The sequence below is a fragment of the Lactuca serriola genome, chromosome 5 (genome assembly GCF_051521515.1).
Source record: "Lactuca serriola cultivar US96UC23 chromosome 5, Lser_US96UC23_V15, whole genome shotgun sequence".
Lineage (NCBI taxonomy): Eukaryota > Viridiplantae > Streptophyta > Magnoliopsida > Asterales > Asteraceae > Lactuca > Lactuca serriola.
Window position 1 is genome coordinate 290,412,544 of NC_136412.1, and position 22,130 is coordinate 290,434,673.

Below are 22,130 nucleotides of genomic sequence, written 5' to 3' on the forward strand. Positions count from 1 at the left end.
CTCCGATTGTATTTTTCTGAATTTTGTATCCAATCTAGTGAGAGCACATGGCCGAACAAATAATCAATAGAAGCCCATCCTGGTGCTAAGTGGGTCCCAATAATACATCATCCTTCATATGCAATCGTAGCCATACACGTGGTCATCATCAACGTTCAGTATTCAAAATTACAGAAAGGACCTTATACTTAACGAGTCACCGGATTCTCCCCCTCCCCTTTTCCTTATAAAGACAAGTGAGTAGACAACCACGCCATTCTAATCTGCTCCTTCACTCTCACTTAAAAATGGCGGCCTTGTCAACGGTGTCAGCCCTCGTAGTTCTGATCATCGCCTGTGCCGCCGGAGTACGTGCCACAGAGGTCCGATCCACCTTTGCCGACGAGAATCCGATCAGACAAGTGGTGTCCGATGGTTTACGAGAACTTGAGACTACTGTTCTCCGAGTTATTGGTCAAACTCGTCATGCTCGCACCTTCGCTCGATTTGCTCACAGGTTTTTGTTATTGTGTTCTTTGTATAGAACTCATGATCAATTGAAATATGTTAGATTCATGTTTGACTTTTTTTTTTCCTGTTTGGATTTTAATTTGTTGAACTCAAACTTAATTTTTGGATAGGTACGGGAAGAGATATGAGACTGCCGATGAGATGAAACATAGGTTTTCGATCTTCTTAGAAAGTTTGGAGACGATTAGATCGCATAACAAGAAGGGGCTATCTTATACTCTTGGAGTCAACGGTAAGTATTTATTGGTACTCGTTAACATCAATAAATTGGAATCAAAACTCAAAACGCTTTCAGTGTTACTAGTGATTTATGTGATTCTGTGTAGTTCTGTTTCTCTTATGATTATTTTTGGCTATCCTAAGAAAAATATATAGAAAACACCAGAAGTGAACTGTGGATTTTCACTTTCCTCATAGAGTACTTTCTTGTGGGATTAGTAAACAGTGGTTGATTTGTAGGTTTGACTTATGTATTATTCTTTGAATCCATGCTTTGATTTTGGTATTTTCAAACATAGATGATGTTATACTTATTACTGATTCATTGATAATCTAGTATGAATCTTAATATTTCAATTCCACTGCGATTAAGTGATTAATCAAGTCTTGTTTGTCCATGTCACATGATTCATAACTTTCTGGTATCAATTTTTTACCCTTACGATACGTTTTAGAGAAAAGAGAACTTGTTAAGACTCAATCCAATATCATATCCACTATTTTCAAATCCAAGACAATATGAATTCACAAATTTTTCCAAAAAAGTAAACACTATTTTTTCAAGATCAGTATAAATTCATAGGGAAAGATGGTTGAACTTGAAGTCTGTAAGATAAACTTTTTCCTATTTTATTAGAGTATAAGAAGTATCCTGTTTGACATCAACAACCATACCTCTTTCTTTCTTTGCTATTCTATCAGATACCACATCAGCAATATCAATACTTTGTGTTGTTTGAAACAGAATTTTCTGATATGACATTTGAAGAATTCAGCAAACAGAAACTCGGAGCTGCACAAAACTGTTCTGCTACTAAAAATGGCAACCACAAACTCACTGATGTTGTCCTTCCTCTCACAGTATGATCTTTAACTAATCTTCCATGTTTGATCTTTCATTTCACAAATCATATTCATTTTCATTATCATATATAATTAATTATATATATATTGCAGCAAGATTGGAGGAAAACAGGAATTGTAAGCCCAGTCAAGAACCAAGGATCCTGTGGATCTTGTTGGACATTCAGGTAATTAATTATCATTATCAAAATCTCCATAAGATGAAGAAACAATTACAACCAGAAATGGTTTCTTGATTTATGATTTGATGATTCATGTAGTACAACTGGAGCTCTTGAAGCTGCATATGCCCAAGCTTTTGGGAAATCAGTTTCTCTTTCTGAACAACAACTTGTAGACTGTGCTCGTGATTTCAATAACTTTGGTTGCAATGGTGGGTTGCCTTCACAAGCTTATGAATACATCAAATACAATGGTGGACTTGACACTGAGGAATCTTATCCTTACACCGGAAAAGATGGTGTCTGTAAATACAAATCAGAAAACGCTGCAGTCAAAGTCATCGATTCCGTCAACATCACCATGGTAATAACAATAATAATTAATAATAATATATATAATCAAAAAAAATTATTTACTAATTTGTTTAATTATAGGGTGCTGAGGATGAATTAAAGCATGCAGTAGGTGTTGTTCGTCCAGTGAGTGTGGCGTTTCAGGTGATTAACGGGTTTCATCAGTACACAGGAGGAGTTTTCACTAGCGATGTTTGTGGGAATGATCCAATGGTAAGAGAGATACATTATGTTTTTTTTTTTTTTTTTTTTTTTTTTAAATTTAATTGTTGTTGATTGGTAGACTAATAAATAAATGCGACACGTGTCATGAATAACAGGATGTGAACCATGCTGTGGTGGCAGTTGGATATGGTGTAGAAAATGGTGTTCCATATTGGCTCATTAAGAACTCATGGGGAGCAGATTGGGGTCTTAATGGTTACTTCAAGATGGAGATGGGCAAAAATATGTGTGGTAGGTTACTTTTTGTTTATATATATTTAATTAATTATGTTACACCTCTCAATAAAATGAAAATTAATATGTTATTTATTGTTATTGTAGGTGTTGCAACTTGTGCATCGTACCCCGTTGTGGCCTAAATGCTATCTTTTTATACGGAGAAGTGATTGTAAAGAGCTTTTTCGTTGTTGTAATTTGAAATTAATGGTTAGTGTAATGTAAAACTTTCATAAATGGGGTGATCCCATGAACACAAAGACCAACATATTTGTAAATTTGGTTTATTCATATGGTACCTTTTGATTTCGTATTTATTTTCGTTTAACTATTACGTAATGTAACTGTGTTTTAAATGTTGATCATGTTTTATTTTGAACAGCAAAATTTCATTAGAAACAAGCAAAAAGAACAACATAAATCACACAAGCTAGTTGAAATTATCGGTTTTGAGTGAATAACCGATAAGGGAGTTTCATCACTAGTGGCTACCCGACTCACTTAAAAAAGCGAATAGTTGTTCATATATCCCCTTTTCCTTTGCATTAAGAATAGCATACCACTTCACCCACACCATCTTCCTTTACCCGATGTAACAACCTAAACAAAAAACTAGACCTGAAATGAAGACTCATTAACGACAGTTGACATCTTAAACAAAGACATAAAATATGTCACGTCTTCTGAGGACTGGCTTTAATAAAGTTGGTATGCCACAAAAAAAAGCATTTTGGCTTTTCAATTTGACAATCACTTCTTGAACTTAGGGCATCCACAATCCATTGAACTCTATAGAGTTCAGTGGATTGTCACATCATTCATTAAACATCTATACAATACTATCCACAACCCATTAAACACTTATTCAATTCTAATTATCACTTTATTACTTCTATTGAATCATTCAACTCTACTCCATGTCATCACCTATACTCTATTCAACTCTTATTTAATCCTAGTCATCATCGTATTCAACTCTTATACTATTTGTATTGTGGATGTTCTTATGAATGATAAGTCTCCACCCTTTAATTCACGCCACGTCTCTACCCACCGAAAGTCCAATACATGTAAAAGGAAACACATCCAAAGGGCACACTATTAAAGCGACTACCTACCAGTTTGCCAGATAACATGATCTCTAACACCCACTCCAAGTAGCCTCGATTTTTGAATATTAATCTTCAAACATGTAGCCTTATAATAAAACTGTAATATACTAATCATGTTTCACAAATTTCCTTTATCTCACTCTCCAATAAACAACACACCATCAACATAAAATAAACGAAAAAGCTGCAAGGTCGACCCTCCCAACATCACAACATTGAAGATATCATGAATCACAACGTCCTCAATAGTACTGTGAAGACATGTCGTTGGGATTAGTTATATCGTATATAATGGCTAGATTCAAATCATCCCAAGGCCTTCTTATAGCCTAATTAAAAAACTTAGACAATGTTTCCACACTTAGTGTTATGCCCACTTTGTAGGCTTGGGTAAGATTTGGTTGCTTCTGTCCATGACAACTGCTAAGAAGATGTTGCCTAAGTAATTCCCTTTAATAGGGCATGCCGTTAGAAATGTCTGAATCTACGGGTTATTGGACAATCAATCATAAAGCTATTTATTGAAAACTTGAACTATAGGCAAATTAGTGTTGTATTAAAAATAGAATCTTACGACACAACCTAGAGCCACAAGAGAAGAGCATAAACAACCCAAGTCATCTTTCTTGATATGAGTAACTACTCCGAGATTGGTTTTTGCAAGATTGTAATCGTAGGAAAGGAGATCGACAAAACTTTTCTTCGTAGACGTGGATTGTATTGGATTAAACTCAACTTCGGCTATAGATAAATTGTATTTGTGGTGTTAAAGGTATGCATATATAAATATTAATTAACACATGTACATACATAAAATTGGACAATAAAATTACAGTTTGAAATATAAGTCCAAAATATAGAAGAAACCATTTTAAATTCCATCTATGGCAAGTACATCCAAAATGCACTTTTATAAACACAAAATGTCATATTTTGGATTCACTTTATGTCACATCCGGTTAAAACTCGTAGTCCACGACATAATTATTGTGTAATAAGGACTAGAGTATTCTGGAATGATCATTTCGACGAACATATGAAAAGTAAGGCAATTATATTTATTATACGATATGATACTATAAAAAATAGACCTAGAGTTTAAATTAAAAAATGAAAAAGTGTAAAGTAGGTCTGACAATTGTGTCGTGTTCGGGTTGGCGGATCAAAATATATCAACTAAACACGACTCATTTAACTATACATGTCAGGGGTTGGTGGGTTTGGAACATAAACACATATATGACCGTCAACCCACTTATTTATATGGGTTTACAATTTGGCGAGCTCGTGTGTCAGATTTGGGTTCGTGTGTTCGTGGGTTGGATCACAGCAAATCGATTGTCTACTGTGTTGTGAGTTCATCGTTCACATTCAAGCATTGACGTCGTTCGATAATGACTCAGTCATTCATGTCGCCGTTCTTCGTGAGTTTGTTATATCATTCATCATAGAGGGGAGAGCGATAGAGGACTTATTCGATTTTGTTTGTGAGATACTGACATTATTTAGGGGAAACCCCAAATGTCAAATGGTCATTGGTATCGGGTATTTTATCATAGTATAAAGTATAAACTGTATAGTGTATAATACTTAATACACTTAAAAAATATATAATTTTTTTATTAAAATTCTAAATGGGTTGGCGGGTCAATCCGTATATTTTTTGAAAAACTCATATATGACCTGTTTAATAAACGGGTTAACAGGTTGAAAAACTCAACCCAAAACCGTTTATTTCGTATCGCATCGCGAGTCATATCAAGAATTGTCTGGCCAAGGTAAAGTTTTGTTAACCATTCATATTTATCTAACTGGGACTATCTATTTTGTTGGACCGCTTTTTTTTTAATAGCGCAAAAAAAAAGAGGCCCATTTCCATTATGATGAAAAGTTTGATGGACTGCTCCTTTGGATTTATTATTTATGGACCTTAAACAAAAATCCAACAATGGGTGCTCTCATGTTTATGGTAGTGGACTACTGGTAGAGACGAGAAAAAGGTGAGATGAACCCATCTGAATTTAATATCAACAATTTAACATCAACATAAATAATAAAATAATAAGTAAGTAAACAATAAACGAAAGATAAAAAAATATTCAAAAGATATAAAATAAAGACTTTATACTATTCTTATATTTACAAGAAAATGACCCTTCTTTTTGCATAATATACAAGATACCAGGATATTTGATAAAATGGTTCCTAATTTTACATAGATTTAGAAATGATCCCTGAGTTTTATAGAATTAGAGAAAAGGTCTTTATATTTCATAAAAATATAGTTTTGGACTTTGTCTAACAGCAAACATATAAAGATAGTCTATGTTTCACAAATTATAAAAATGATCATCATTGTATTTCACAAAATTACATAAATGGTCAATATCTATTAAAAAATTTACATAAATGCATCCAGTGTTTCTCATAAACACAAAAATAATCTCCATGCAAAAAAATCATTATAGAATTTGTCAAAAATATATGACAATTTATTGGTTGTTTAACAAAACGACTACTTTCTTTCACCAAATTACAGAAATATCATGATATTTCATAAATTGGTCTCTTTGTTTCACAAAGTTACAAAAATGGTTTCTTTATTTTCCAAAATTATAGTTATGGTCCTTCTAATAGGAAAAATACATAATTCGTTCCTTTGTTTCACAATATTACAAAATATATATATAGTCTTGCCCAATAGCAAATTTACAAAAACAATTCATATGCTTCTCATAACTTACATAAATAATCTCATGTAAGATAACATTACATAAACAAATGGTCTCTGATCTAACGATATCGTGAGTTGGTGGATATATATGACCATCAACAAAATGTTAAGGGTTTAGTCGGTTGTTGACAAAAAATATAAATTTAGAAGTAAGTAGTGTGCATTTATACGTTGTTTTTAAATAAAAAATAACAAAAAATAACATTACATAATGTTCTTATAAATATATATGATTAATAAATCAATTTCAATACGCATGGCCCACTGATTTTATACATATATTCGAAATTAGATCCGAATCTACAAAATTTTCAAAAATCCAACCAAACTTATGATTTTAAATAAAAACACAATGACCAATATTCACTAAAATCCTTTCTCATTATGTTCCAACTTGCATTAGTCAAACTAAAAATTGGATAAATCTTTGACCAAAAATGAAAACAAGTCCAAATGTCAAAGAAAGGGGGAATAGCGGCAAAAGATCCATTTCCAGTTCCATGCACCAGCACACACACAAACACCTCTCATTAATCCAATTAATTAATACGAGATAATGGCGTTTGATTATCCGATTCTATTAATTTAAGACAAAATGGTGGGGCGACTTTGATAGGATAAGGCCTTTTTATTTCTTCATCTTCCTCGACTTATTCTCCTCTCTGTCAAAACTCAAAACCCTCTCTCCTTTTTTTTTATCCTTTTTCCATTGTTCTTCCGTTTTTGTCGTTGTATGATCCCTATCTGTTTAAATTCATCCATTTTTATGCTGCTACTCTTCATCTGATCAGTATCATGTCTGTTGCGTTTGAGACTAATACCAACAGCGATTCTAATCGGATCAGGTCGCCTGGGTTTGCTCAAGGGATGTGGATCTACAACTCATCGGAGACCGCTAGATTCACTGGAGATGATCATCGGAGTAGCAAATTCCCTGTCGATAAGGACGAAGATGATCAGGATTCAAGCAGTTCTTCGTCAATCGGCAATAACAGTGACGCATCTGGCGGCGAAGGCGATTCCGATGATGACGCCGGCGGCGGCGAGGTTCAGAGCTTGTTTAAAGGCTCATTGAATAACTTATGCGCTTTGGAACAGGCTTTGCCGATCAAGTACGATTTCTTAGTTTTATCATTTATATTATCCATTACTTTTATCTGTGATTGTAATTTTTTGCTACACTTGTTCATATTAACAATTAAACTATTCGAGAAATAATAATCCTTAAGATCGGTGATAGTCCGTACTGGTTACTTATTACTTAATTAATGAACGAATATTGTATGCGATCTTGACATGCATGTGCTTCTAGAATCAAGGATTAATGAAACATAGCCCAATAATTTGAGTCAAAATAGAGTGAATTTCATAAGTAGTAACTTAGGGATTGGTCTGAATCAATTCAGTTCTATCTTATATTCTTATAAGCGTATTCAATGTTGTTTTGATTCTTATATTAGGAGAGGTATATCGACATTCTATGCTGGAAAATCGAAGTCATATACAAGCCTAGCTGATGCAGTATCTGCTCCATCAATCCAAGACATTGGTAAACCAGAGGATGCTTACAACAGGAAACGCAAAAACATGATTGCTCATGGTGTATTCTTGGATAAAACTCGCAATTTTGGCTCTAAAACTGGGATATCGAAGAGATCAAACAACACAAATGGAGTTGGTGAAACTGAAAATGAAACCTCAAGCTTAAGCTTAAGCTCATCCCCTAATCTTTCTCTTCCCCCACGTCCTACAAGATTACCCACTAAAGAAGTTACAGCTTCATCATCTCCTAGGGCTAGGGTTTATTCTTCTCCATGGAGATCTTATTCTCTGTCAGATTTACAACAGGCTGCTGGTGAAACATCAAGAACAAAAAGCTCCCTTGATAACATAAGAGATAAGGATGAGGATGATTAGATAGATGTTGATGTTAATTGTTATGTTTGAAAGATGAGTTTGTAAGGTGTTAGGTCTGTAGCTGGTTTCCTTTTTCCCGTTTCCTGTTAACTGCCCTTTGTACTTACTACCTTGAGGGCATTTCTGGAATTCAGTGGATTTTATGTTTCCTGTAGTTCTTCCTTGTATCCTTATGCTTGTTATATATATATAAAATCAAATAATCAAATGTCCCCTTTTCATCATATTTACCTGTTGCCACTTGTCATCCATTTACCAATCTGTTTCAGATCTCTATTATAGCCGCCTGCCACCACTAAGTCATACCACTGCTTCCTCGGATAACCACTGGTAACACATCCCTTCATTCACTTCCTATGGTTGATTCCCTAACAAAAGATTTCCTCCCATACCTATAGGTTTCCTTTGATACGTTATATGAATGGACCTGAAATCTTAATCAGAGCCGGCCTCATGTGTTAAAAATATAAGTTAGGGCTTAGGGTCTCATTTTGTAAAGGGCCCCACTTAACCCAAATCCTCTAATGTCGATTTCATACCCTCTCCTCTTCTCGACTTCTGCATTCATTGATACTGTCACAGCTAGCAAATTAGAGTTATGATTTTCATCCTTGTACAAGATAACTTCTTTATGTAACCCTGTAACACTACACTTAGTATAATCAGACTTCGATGTTATCTAAGTTTATACATCCAAAAATTATGATTTTAGTCGAAACCTCCTCGTGTAAGCCCAAAACTCAACCCAATAAGTCAATTTCCACTCGACTTTGGGCCTTAGCCCAAGAATTGTCAGTCAACCCTCTTGTTGGACCAAGACCTTCTTAATGGGCCTTATTGGGCCGATAACCCTTCCAATTGGTCTTTTGGGCCGTGAAACTCTTATTGGGCTGCAATACTTTATTCTTAGACGCTAATGGGCCAAGGACCTCTATTAGGTATTATTTTTGGCCAGAAAACTCTCTAATGAGCCTTCCAAGGCTGAAAATCGCTATTGGGCCCCTTTTGGGCCAAAAGCCCTAGTTGACCTTTATATGGGTTGAGAACCCATATTTGGGCCATTGTTGGGCCGAAAATCATTTTTTTGAGCTCATCGAACTAAAAACCAATATTGGGCCTCCTATTGGGCTGAAAACTCTTCCATTTAATCTATTTGGGCCGAAAAACAATATATGGGCCTTAATGGGTCGAAAATTCTTATTGAGCCCAATGTGCTCTCGGTTGCCCTTCAAGCCCAAAAACCTTTTTCTTCCCTCTCCTTGGTCCGATCAGTTAGCCTATTTAAATAAATAAAAAAAGGAAAAACAAGATCTTCTAACTTAATGCCACCTCAATATTATACTTCATATATCAATTCATATTGACCAACAAACAACTAAGAACTTCACATTACATAGCTAGAAGTCAAACCATACTATTTCCCCCCTCTCCCCCCTTCATCGGCCGAACCCCCCTCATCCCCTCTCCACCTTTCATTTCAAACTTACACACTTATCTCATTTTCCTCTCAACCCTCAAAGAACTCTCTCTTTTTTTCTTCTCTAAAATTCGTGGAGTGTGTGTGTGGTTTCAAAGAAGATTTCTTCAAGCTTGAAAACTTGGTAAGTTCTTGGTAAATTCTATTGTTTTATTCCAAGTTTACACTAAAATTCCTTCCTCATACTTGTGTTTATGCTCTTAGAACCACCTTCACTTCGAAAATCTCCTCAAGGAAGCAACCTAGGCCGAAAACCTCCTCCATTTTCCACTTAAAAACCGAAAAGCCCCAAGGTGAGCTATATACCCCTTGTTTTCAAGTTTTTCCTTCTTTTTTTTTTTTTTGGGGGGGGGGGGGGGGGGGGGGGGGGGATACAAGTCAAAGTCTTGTGTAAATCTATGGATATTTGCTTGAATGTGTATGTTTTATATGCTATGTGTGTTGAAATGTTGTGAAATCATGCTAAAAGTCCATGAACTCGAGATTTTGGTTGAATCTCAAGTTGTTGGAACATAGTTAACTTGATATGTTGTTAAAAATGAAAACTACTTTCTAGATGAATAATATTTTCACTTGATGCATGTTAAAAATCACAAGAATTAGTCCAAGAATATGTTTAAACAAAGTTTGGTTATGAAAGCTTGGAAAATAATCAAATATGAATATTTTTGTAAAAATGGGCCGTTTATGGTAATTATGGTAAAAATGGGCCATTTGTAAACATTTTGGTAAAAATGGGCCTTATATGACAATTTTAGTAAAAATGGCCCTTTTATGACAATTTTAGTAAAAATGGGTCTTTTATGACAATTTGGGTAAAATTGGGCCTTATGCGACAATTTTAGTAAAATTAGGCCTTTATTGACAATTTTGGTAAAATTGGGCTATTTTTGACAACAATGGTTAAAAATGGACTATTTTTGACCTTATGGTAAAAATGGTTATTTTTGTCACTTATAATTTGTAGTCGAAAATATACACTAGTAACATTTTATATAACGTTAAATAATGGAATTCAATATTTGCGTAAATTCCGTTAAGGCTCTTGTGAAACACTCATTCACTCGTACCTACCTAGTGTATATCGCAAGCCCTGTAGTTATAACCAAAGTCTCCTGGAGGGAGAGCGAGATATTGTGTATAGATCTATACGGGTTGACACCCCTACACCTGAGTTGTTCGCTACAGCTAGACAGGCCAGTCTAGGGTGACAATTATCTTTAGAAACCGACGCCTGAAGAACGTCAAGACAAGCGCTTTAGTCATATTAGTATGGTTGTAACGACTCACATAGAGAATAACAATAATCTTTTTTAAAATTTACGCATAACATATACTCTACTCATTTTATAAGGTACAAAACTATGTGTCGTTATTTCGCAACGAATATCACCACTCGGGTCTTAGGATTTTAAGACCACAACTTTTCGTATAGCAGAAAATATAGGATTTTCTAGGAATCACTTTCTATATATTTTCAAACAAGATAAACAAAGAATACACATGCAATTATACATGATTTGAAACGAGACTCGCGAACTATTTTTACAAGAAATATTGGATTTCCTGGAAGTTTACAAACTATTACAAAGTTTTCTTACAAACATGCTTATGAACTCACCAAAATTCTATGTTGACGTTTTTCAAAACGACTTGTATTCTCACTTCTCAGGGACTCAATAAGCAGGTTGGCAGCTAAGGAATTTGGATAATTGTTGTATTTTTGAATTATCATACATTATGTAATTTTGGATGTATTTCGTAAACAAACACAAAGATGTAAACAATGCATGTTGATATTATTAATGTATGACGATGATGGTTGTTATGCTTCATTCATATTCAATTGTTATTGATATTACAAGATGAAGTCACACGCCCCGGACGTTTCCGTCATCCCGGTTCGGGGGTATGATAGATACATATACACGCCTCAAATTAAAAGCGACGATTACACTTATGTTCTTCTTCCTTCCTTCTCCATTCTCGTAGACTCGCACTCTGAATCTCTGATTAGTGATTAACTGATTCTTCGTTCTCAAATCACAAGTGTCTGATTCTTGCAGACTCTCAATCTCGATTCTTGAACTATTGAACACTGAATGAAAGGTTGCTTGATTAGTGATTCCTAAACCGATGAAATAACTTCGTCCTTCTCCATTCTCGGCTTGTTTGAAGACTCTGATGAATTTATCTGATGATTCAAGGTATAGGCAGTGTTTTTTTCACTTGATTTTTCCATTATCTGATTAGGTTAATAGCCGATTTTTCTATTATCCGTTTTGACTTGATACCTTCTATTCTCGATTTCTTTGTTTCAGTTTGATTTTTTATTTTTGAGTTAGTGTTTCCACTCATTTTTTGTTTTGCTGGTAAACTAAATCTTAATTTGTTTACTTATTGTCAAGGTATTACATGATTTATATGATTTGATAAACTAAACTTTAATTTGTTTACATTTTGTGACTTGTGTTTTTGTGAATTTGTGTTTACTGAATTTGTGAATGTATTCTATCTGATTCATGAATTGACTATAACTAGAGTTTTATATAAAATGTTTCTTTTCTTAGCATATTAAATAGAAATACTTGGATATGCAAGTCAAATAGGGAAAATGCTTCTCGTGTTATGAGCATCTAAGGAATGTTGGTTATTGTTTGTTGATCGATTTCTATGTATGTGGCTATGTGCTTGTTCATTGATTTTTGTGTCTAAGTTGTGCATATTTGAAAAACAATTAGCAAAAGAAATTGATTATGAAAATTTTATTAAGGAATTTTCATCTAAAAAGTCTAGAAAAATTAACTGTCCTAAATATATTTAGAAAAAACATATACATAAAAAAATTAACTCCGCCATTTATAAACTTTTTAGTTTATTATTGTTGGGCTTGACCCGTATAAAAAAAGGGTTTATAACATTAAGTATAGTATGTAACATCCCAATTTTTCAAGGCCAAAAATTTCATTTTTAATCAAGTAACACATAAACTAGTTTACCAAAACATTACCAATGTCGATTCAATTTATAAATCTGTAACAACATGTTTCAAACCATATCATCAATAGTGATAAAGAAAAATCAGAGTACGGTCCCAAGAAAAACTCGTAATGCGGAAATCATGCGTGTATGTGTGATGTGTCGCTACCGTGTCGGCTCCTTCCCCTTCGCTAAAGAGGTACCTGAAACAAAACTGAAGACTGTAAGCACGAAACTTAGTGAGTTCCCCCATCATACCACACACCATACAATAACATACTGTCAGGCAATTCTGGGGTGTCTGACTACTCAGGTAAAGCCATTCTGGGGTGCTTGACTTACCCGTCGGTCTATTTTTCCCGACTACCGGGGACTATTTCACCCCCTACCACTACCATATAACACACATATACTGCCAGGCAATTCTGGGGTGCCTGACTACCCAGGTCAAGTCGTTCTGGGGTGCTTAACTTACCCGTCGGTCCTTACGACCGACATACGAGGACTATTTCACCTCCTACTACTACCACATAATATCATAGCATAAACATACTGTCAGGAAATTCTGGAGCGCCTGACCTACCCTTCGGTCCTAACGACCGAACTTGGGGACTATTCTCCCCCTACTACAACTATCAAATATAAGATATCATACTAGCACATAAACATATCAGGTAGTAGCAATCCTAGATGAATATCACAAAGACAATAATCTAACATACAACTCCTACTGGTGGGTCAACATTGTGGCCGTAGACCCACCGCTACTAGAAGGTAACTCACCTTGTAAGGCTGCCTGCTGGAAAGCTGATCGGCAGATGTCTGACTGCTGCTCCGATGATCCTCCGACTATAAATCCATAAAACACTTAATCAGACACTGATAACCACTCTTAGGGTAAAATGACTATTTTACCCCTGACCAAGTCAAAGTCAAAGTCAACATCCAGTTGACCCGAATCGCCGAGTTGGGCCGCCAACTCGTCTAGTCCCTATCCTTTCATCTGTCCTTCTTCACGCCTCTACTCGTCGAGTTTGGCAACGACTCGATGAGTTCTCCTTCTAAAACAACCCTAAATGAACCTTCATCCGACTCGTTGAGTTGTATGAACAACTCGTCGAGTTCATCTCCATCCTATGAACAAGTCCTGACCTTGACTCGCCGAGTTGTATGAACAACTCGTCGAGTTCATCTTCGAAAGTTGGGAGATTGTCTTGGACTTGCCGAGTCTGTTCATACACTCGCCGAGTCCTATGATTCCTAGGTCCATGGCTAAGTCCAATGCGTTGGGTCACTCCCCCGGACCCCTCTAAGACCACTCTAACACTTAGTGGGTTCCTTCGAACCATAACAGAAAAGGGAAGTCAAGCCATGGACTCGCCGAGTCCCAAGAACGACTCGCCGAGTCGAGAATGACCAAGTCTCATTTCTCGATTTATGATGTACAACACTTGACCGAAAGATAGATCTAGGCTTCTAAGATCGATCTAGCTCGTAAAGTTACAAACTTTACGTGCATGCATGAGATTATGAGCTCAAATGGTCCTAAATGAGACTCTTAAGATGCATGGGGATCTCTAAGGCTCCAAAATCGGTCCCTTTCTACCTTATAACCTCTTAAAGACCTTGGATCTGAAGTCTTAGCCCCCAACCATGCTTGCACTCATGATTGGTCACCAAGAATGGCTCCTAAAAGCCCTAAATCACCCCAAAAAGGGATCTAAAACATGAAAGAGAAAGGTATCAGCTTTATACCTCTAAAGAACTGCAGAGGGTGCACAAACTCGAACTCCTCTAGCCTCCTCTTGATTACTCAAGCCTTTCTCTTCCTTCTTATGTTACAAAATCACTAAAAACCACCTCAAAGGCATTAGATCTTTATACAAACGATTAGGGTTTGATATGGAGAGTTCTGAGAGCAATAGGGACGAAGGGAGGCTGAATGAGATGCTTAAATAGGGTGCAATCCCTTAGATTTGGGTTTCACTCAAACATCACCTACTCGCCGAGTCAGTCTACCGACTCGTCGAGTAGGTCACTTAAAATGTCTGCGGGTCCCGACTCTACTCGATGAGTTGGGCCTCCAACTCGTTGAGTCCCAGAGAAAAACATAAAAATACATTGAATTAAGGGCGTACCAGGAATCGGGTGCTACAAATCTCCCCCACTTATTTTAGACTTCGTCCTCGAAGTCTGCTACTCGACCCTGAAAAAGCTCTGGGTAATGCTCCATCATCTCGTCCTCCGGCTTCCACATCCATTACGAGCCCTTTCGGTGGCGCCATTGCACCTTCACCAGCTCGACCTTCTTGTTCCTCAAATCCTTTGACTTCCGGTAGAGGATTGCCACAGGTACCACTGCCGAGTCATCCACCAAGAATTTTCGCAACTGGGAGACATGGAACGTACTGTGAATCTGACTAAGTTCGGCCGGTAGATCCAGCCGATATGCCACCTTGCCCACCCGGACTATAACCCTGAAAGGTCCAATATACCTGGGGCCCAGCTTGCCCCGCTTCCTAAATCGGATGACGCCCTTCCATGGAGACACCTTCAGGAGGACCATATCCCCAACCTGGAACTCCAAGTCTGAGCGGCACTTGTCGGCATAACTTTTCTGCCGACTCTGAGCAGTCTGAAGCCTGCTCCCGACCTGCTGAATCCTCTCTGTCATCTTGAGCACCACTTCGGTGCTCCCCATGACCCTCTGGCCCACCTCACCCCAACATATCGGGGTCCTACACTTCCTCCCGTACAACATCTCAAAGGGAGGACGATCGATGCTCGCGTGGTAGCTGTTGTTGTAGGAGAGCTCAGCTAATGGAAGATAGGTATCCCAGCTACCATCGAAGTCTAACATGCACGCCCGCAACATATCCTCTAGTTTCTGGATGGTCCGCTCGCTCTGTCCATCCGTCTACGGGTGAAAAGTGGTGCTAAAGTGTAGACGAGTACCCAACTCGTCGTGGATTTTCTTCCAAAATCTGGAAGTAAACTGCACATCTCTGTAGGAAATCACAGAGACTGGCACTCCATGCCGAGCCACCACCTCTCGAATGTAGATGTCGGCCAGCTTCTCGGCCGATATACTCTCCTGTATCGGTATGAAATGGGCACTCTTGGTCAATCGATCCACGATGACCCATATGGAATCTACTCCTCGTGTAGTCCTGGGAAGTTTGGTGATGAAATCCATGGTAATATCTTCCCATTTCCACATGGGAATATCTAACGGTTGCATCTTGTCGTGTGGTCTCTGATGCTCGGCCTTGACCTTCATGCAGGTCAAGCATCGCTCCACATACCATGCTATATCCGGCTTCATGCAGGGCCACCAATAGTCAAGAAGAAGATCTGTATACATCTTCGTAACCCCGGGATGAATGGAGAATCGAAACTTATGAGCCTCCTCCATCAGAACCTGACGCACACCCCTGTGGTATGGAACCCACACCCTACGATGTAGTATCAATAACCCTCGACTATCATAGTCGAAGGAAGAAACCTGATCCACTATACGTTCTCTCTTCTAATGTTCCTCCTTCATAGCCTCCTGCTGGGCCTCTCGGACTTGCTCCAATAGTGGAGCTCGTATGTGAAATATATGAATTTTTGAAGTTCGAGGCACGCATACCGAAGCTTATCTGGAGGGAACGCCCCGTGTTCAGAAGGGGAACGCCCCACGTTCGTTTTGCTTGGCTTCGGATTGGCCACATCGCCTCTAGTCGCATAGCCATCACTTCCGAAGTTCATAAGCCATGACGCACGACAGAACGCGCTGCGTTCGTCCATGGAACGCGCCGCGTTCATTCATGGAACGCGCTGCGTTCGGAGGCCAAACCCCTCCTAGAAATAGGATGCAAGTCCAGCCGAATTGGTTGCTCATTTCTTTCCTTTCACCCCTTTATTCTTCCTTTTTCTTGGCAAGTTGTACCCCTGAAGCCTCGATATCAATCCCAACACCCAAAGCAAGTCCCGAAACCCCGAAGATCCCGAGAAGTAAAGTTTCCGAGCTGAAACTCTGCCCGCGAGAAGCCCTTTTTTGTTAAGATCTCCTGGTTTCACCAAAGAAATACTACTCTTAGAGCCGTAGTGCTGCCTGATCATCTTATGATCAAGTGAGTGTGTAGTTTCTTTCTTCCAACACATAGATATGAAGTATCTACTTTAGAATACGTGTTACGTGTGTATAAATATATATGTGTGTGTGTGTGTGTATATATATATATATATATATATATATATGTTATCTATTTATTTGGGATGAGTATTGAATGAGCATCTTATCAGTTTTTAAGTTGCATATGAATGCATATGTATGTTGTTATCTACAAAAATGTTGGGTAGAACTTGGGTAGATGGTTGATGTGTGATAAACTGATGAGAGGCCTCGATGTGATTGTGATCTAGTCATTCAGCAGAATATGGATGACGACCATAGACTCTTTCTAGACTGTCCTGTGGAATGCTGGCAGGCTCATAACCTGTAGGTGTTGGTAAACTTGGGTGTTCATTTACTGTATTCAATCCCCCTCATGGTTGCCTTAGGACATTCATTGTTGAGGAAACCCCTCTGCAGTAGTGTTCGTCCCGATGAAAATCCTAGATTAGGTCCCTTGTAATAGTTTTTGTCATAGGGACGTAAAGTGAGGATAACGGGAATGGGTAATCGGGTTATTGTTAGCTGGTAAAATTAAATATAACTATTTATTATGGGTTGAAAACCCTATATGCTCACCAGGCTCCTAAGCCTGACCCACTCAGTTTCTTTGTATTACAGGTAGTGGCGCGAGAACATAAGTTGGGGAACTTGTGAAGATGTTTTTGTTTATAGACCAATAGTTGTATATAACTATGTAAGATCTATGCTTTATTGTTTATGCTTTTGTGTCTATATCAGAACATGACATCTCGAGTTTTGATATATAATGAAAATACATTTCTTTAAGAAATGCTTTGATAAATCCTATTTTATCATGTAATGTTTTGGGGACAAATTCCGCAACTCTTTTAAATTAATGAATTTACTATGAAATTATTTTAAAAGCATAAATGAAATTGGTCATTTCTGGCCGTGATTTTGGGGATGTCACAGGAAACTTGCCCTGCACCCACAATCTGACCAAACTTTAAATTCTCCTCGTCCATGGAGGACTCTTGCAGATCCTAGAGGAACTCAACGAGAAACTTCCTAATCACGAACACTTTGATAATAGCTCACTTTCTTTTCCCCCATGCAACCATAAACCCTAAAGTAAAAGTCTAACTTTCCTGAACTACAGATTATTCTGACCCATCGTGATGAAATTATAAAAATCAAACCGATCGATGATCCTCCAAGCGGAATACCCAGTTCTCCCCCTACTTAGGGTTTGAATGAGCATCGACTGACTTATGCAACACCAAATCCTTAGACTAGCTTAACCATGATCATACTCGACTTGAATCTCAGTATGCAAAATCACAATGCAAGATGATCATTAGAACAAGAAATCTCTGAATCTCAGATGGAGACTTTGAAGACCTATCTCCCAGCATCACCCACTAAACTTAACGAAATCGATCAGAACACCATTGGATAGACTAAGAATCTTCCGAGTTGAACTTATATACAAAAAAACCTTACACTTAGAGAGTTGATCCATAATCGCATCCTCCTCTTGAACTACAAGAATCCATTACAAATGCTCAAAACGTAGCTCCGACAAACCCCAACATATCTGTAGAACTCTCCTACCCGCAATAGGAACAACTCGATGTCTCCTTGATGGCACCCGATCTTCTCGAATCCGCGATACATATTCCACTTACGACATAGACTTCACTGCAACATCCCTTTCTATCGGATGACCACTTAACCTCAAGTTGTGATCCTCGAGTAGATCATCACTACGACTTCCTTCTTGAGTCTCGCGACCCCGACTGGCACTACTTCGAGCAAGATCCTCAAGATCTCTGAATCAACTAACCCTTAGAGGTCTGCACCAACCAGTAGAGGTGTGTAAATAAACCGCAAAACCGAAAAACCGATCCGATGCGGTCAATCCGAAACCGAAAAAACCAAAACTGAAATAAACCGAAACCCAAAAAAAAAACCGAAACCGAAAAAATCGGATACCTACGGGTCGGTTTCGGTTTGTATATTTATATATCCATGGATACCCGAACCGAACCGTCATATAATAATAATAATAATAATAATAATAATAATAATAATAATCAATTTTAAATTGAAATTTTAAACCAATGCCACAAAGTACACACATAAATCACAAATCACGTTCATATGCTTTTTATCAACTCTAACTTATTTATCAAATGTATATTTTATGTCTACGTTTTATTCATAAAATGTATATTTTATCATATTCATAGTACGTATGTTTTTATCCGTAAGAGTTGAATATTTTTATTATTTTTGTGAGTTTTTGGTTTTCATAAAGAAATGGTTGAAATAAAGATAGTAGTTTTGATTGATTATTATTTTTTATATTTAACGAATACCTGTGAACCGAACTCTGGTTACCCGCCTTCATACGGTTCGATTTGCTTGGCAATTCGGTTCGGCTTCGGTTAATGCATGCAAGGTAACCGCCCCGCTGTCACGGCTCACAATTTTATTAATATTCGATCTGAACCGCCCCGTAAACTCCCCTACCAACTAGACCTAAACTGCCACGACCACTAAGGCCCAAACGATTCTCGGTCTCATTCAGAGCAAACATAGCCGACATGCCGACAACGATGGGGGCGGCTGCATTAATGATAATGCTAAACCACACTATCTAGCCTCTGATGGCTCCATAGAAACCTTTTCAGCCCTTCTTGGTCCCCGTACGGATCCTATGCTTTCAGTATTATAGGCTCATACTACCTTTTACACCTATCTGTACATGTCCCAAGAATTGTCTCATAGTCCCTAAGTCACTATACCAGACCACTATCAATCTCAGATACCCGTGCCACCACACACTACCCCTCATGAGGAGGACTTTTGGGCTTGGACCCGAAACTCCGAGTATTATCCTCCTCCTCCTCCTCCACAGTAGGTTGTTCCGCTCTCTCCAAGCATCGGGGACGATACTTATCTTTAAGCTTGGGGAGGGGTAGAGATGTATATTAGGTATTCATTTGCATTTAGAAAAAAGTTATTTCATGTTTTGCATGCATATTCATGTTTCTTAAAAAAAACGAGGCGACCGGATAGCTACCGGAAGTGTAGAATCAGATATCACAACTAGGGGGCCCAAACACCGTAATTTGAGAGCCCGACGTTAGATAATAAAAAAGAATGGCATACAGAAACGTTTTGTGGGCGGTAATAACAGCTCTAGGATGATTTGCTTCTGAATGTTTAGAAAAAATATTTGTCGACAACTCTGAACCCACAAAACACGGACCTATTTGTTGACACGCATTACCCTCGCGGTAACAGAGAGCTTAAGTATCAGATCCACACAGTCAAGAAACAAGAAAGAGTACAACTGTCACATCTAGTACCCAAATCAGAATTTCAAGTACTCAAACGAAGAAATTTTCAGAAATTCAAAAGTTGATTGAAGAATTCAAGCTCAAATGAAGATACAAATCCAAAATATATATATATATATATATATATATATATATATATCAAAAGCCGTCTTAAAGTCAAATCTAGCGAATGAAGAATTGTGTGATATGATGCTTGTGGCTCTCGAAAAAGTGAAAGCATAGGAGTCGGGCCCCTTCGGGTGGGCTCACTGTTTCGGCGAAAGCTGATATGCCGTGATAGGTTCTTAAGGACGCATCGATTCTGATTCTTGGCCATCTAGTCTTAAGGACATGAGATCTCGGACTGTGTTATTTTCGCCCATAAAGTTTATTAAAAGTATAAAGTTTAAATAAAACCGAGGTTGGACTATTGGGTTACACCGTTTCGGGTCTTCCTCACTTTGAGAGTCTGTGATATGTGGAAGGAAGCAGGATGGTCATTTAGGTGTTAATGATTGGAGCCCCATTAATGTAAATTCTAATTGTATTTTGTTTTCATTTTTTATTTTTTTTCTTTTAGTTCATTTTGTTTCTCAAGTGCTTTTGTACATATTTTTATTTTTATTTTTTTTCATGGTATTGCATTGCATGCATTCATTCCTAGCCATTAGGATCTTGCCGTCCCTTTTTTCTTTATGTTTCTTTTTGCCATCTAGAAATCGTCCTGTTTTGTCTGATTCTTGTTCTTTCTTGAGGACAAGAAAGGTCTAAGCTTGGGGAGATTTGTTAGGTGCATTTTGTGCACCTTTTCGCACAACTTTTAGTCCCTTTTATGCATGTATTTAGCTTAGTGATAATTCATTATTCTTGCATTATTATCATATTCATGTTAGTCTCTAGAATAACCTTATTTGCACACTTTCATGTCTCTTTCATGTAAACTAGAGGTTGGAGCGCGCTTTGGAAGATGTCGGGAAGCATTGGTGTAACGACCCAATTTTTATCAAGAATTTTTTTCGTTTTTAATTACTCAAACAATTCCCATAATTCATAATTTCCAAACCATTTGTTTCCCAAATCACAATTATTACAATTTCAATGTACTTTTGAAAACATCAGATAGTCCCATCACACAAAAAGAGAGGTAGAGTGCACGCCACGTCATCACGCCTTGCCTTTGCCCTTCGGCTCTAAAGTACCTGAAACAATCAACAACCTGTAAGCGAAATGCTTATTGAGTTTCCCAGAGCATACCACACACACACACACAAACCACATATCATATACCCTGTTAGCTTTAAAAGCTACACATATATCACGTAAGCCATGAAACCTGTGAAAGTGTCATGGGCTACCCCACATGGTCTTTGCCTAAGACTGCCATGGGCTCCCCCACATGGCCTTACATCCAATGCCATGGGCTACCCCACATGGTCTTCACCTAGGACGGCCATGGGCTACCCCACATGGTCTTACATCCAATGCCACGGGCTCCCCCGGGGTCTTCATGCAATCACATAACAGCACACAAAATATCTACCACATATGTCATAAACACATGATGGGCCGGCCTTGGTGCCTTAGACCCATGGGTATGGTGAGAAGACTCACCTGTCACGAATGCTGAACTGACACTTTGCGACCAAATGTACCCCACAGGCTGCTCCACGCAACTGCCTAAAAAGTGTCATACAATATCCAGTCATTTCCCCAAAGTCCAATCTGGTCAACTTCAGCCAAGGTCAAGTCAACGGTCCATGTTGACCCTAACTCGCCGAGTACAACTAGTGACTTGCCGAGTTTCCCAGAATAATATCTACTCGCCGAGTCATCGAGGCGACTTGTCGAGTTCATACAGTCTTGATTGATAATATAAAGTCATTCGTCGAGTT

The 22,130-nt window shown here is 37.8% G+C and overlaps 2 protein-coding genes across 2 annotated transcripts; both read left to right on the forward strand.

Moving 5' to 3' along the window:
- The first annotated feature begins 252 nt into the window (after positions 1 to 252).
- Positions 253 to 2,862, forward strand: LOC145054615 (vanillin synthase, chloroplastic-like). The gene is made up of 8 exons (XM_079002848.1): positions 253 to 496; positions 621 to 742; positions 1,475 to 1,590; positions 1,687 to 1,760; positions 1,854 to 2,118; positions 2,190 to 2,321; positions 2,429 to 2,564; positions 2,655 to 2,862. The coding sequence occupies exons 1-8, from the start codon at positions 288 to 290 to the stop codon at positions 2,690 to 2,692; spliced, it is 1,092 nt and encodes a 363-aa protein (XP_078858974.1). The 5' UTR covers positions 253 to 287; the 3' UTR covers positions 2,693 to 2,862.
- Positions 2,863 to 7,041: 4,179 nt separating this feature from the next.
- LOC145054617 (uncharacterized) lies at positions 7,042 to 8,536 on the forward strand. The gene is made up of 2 exons (XM_079002849.1): positions 7,042 to 7,507; positions 7,856 to 8,536. Exons 1-2 carry the CDS (start codon positions 7,191 to 7,193, stop codon positions 8,310 to 8,312), a joined length of 774 nt encoding a protein of 257 aa, XP_078858975.1. The 5' UTR covers positions 7,042 to 7,190; the 3' UTR covers positions 8,313 to 8,536.
- Positions 8,537 to 22,130: the final 13,594 nt, after the last annotated feature.

Excerpts from the sequence above, each read along its gene's own strand:
- LOC145054615 (XM_079002848.1), top strand. The coding sequence starts at position 288 with ATGGCGGCCTTGTCAACGGTGTCAGCCCTCGTAGTTCTGATCATCGCC. Across the intron at positions 1,591-1,686 it reads ATGTTGTCCTTCCTCTCACA|CAAGATTGGAGGAAAACAGG; the intron begins GTATGATCTTTA and ends TATATATTGCAG. Across the intron at positions 2,565-2,654 it reads GATGGGCAAAAATATGTGTG|GTGTTGCAACTTGTGCATCG; the intron begins GTAGGTTACTTT and ends TTGTTATTGTAG.
- LOC145054617 (XM_079002849.1), top strand. The coding sequence starts at position 7,191 with ATGTCTGTTGCGTTTGAGACTAATACCAACAGCGATTCTAATCGGATC. Across the intron at positions 7,508-7,855 it reads GAACAGGCTTTGCCGATCAA|GAGAGGTATATCGACATTCT; the intron begins GTACGATTTCTT and ends TTCTTATATTAG.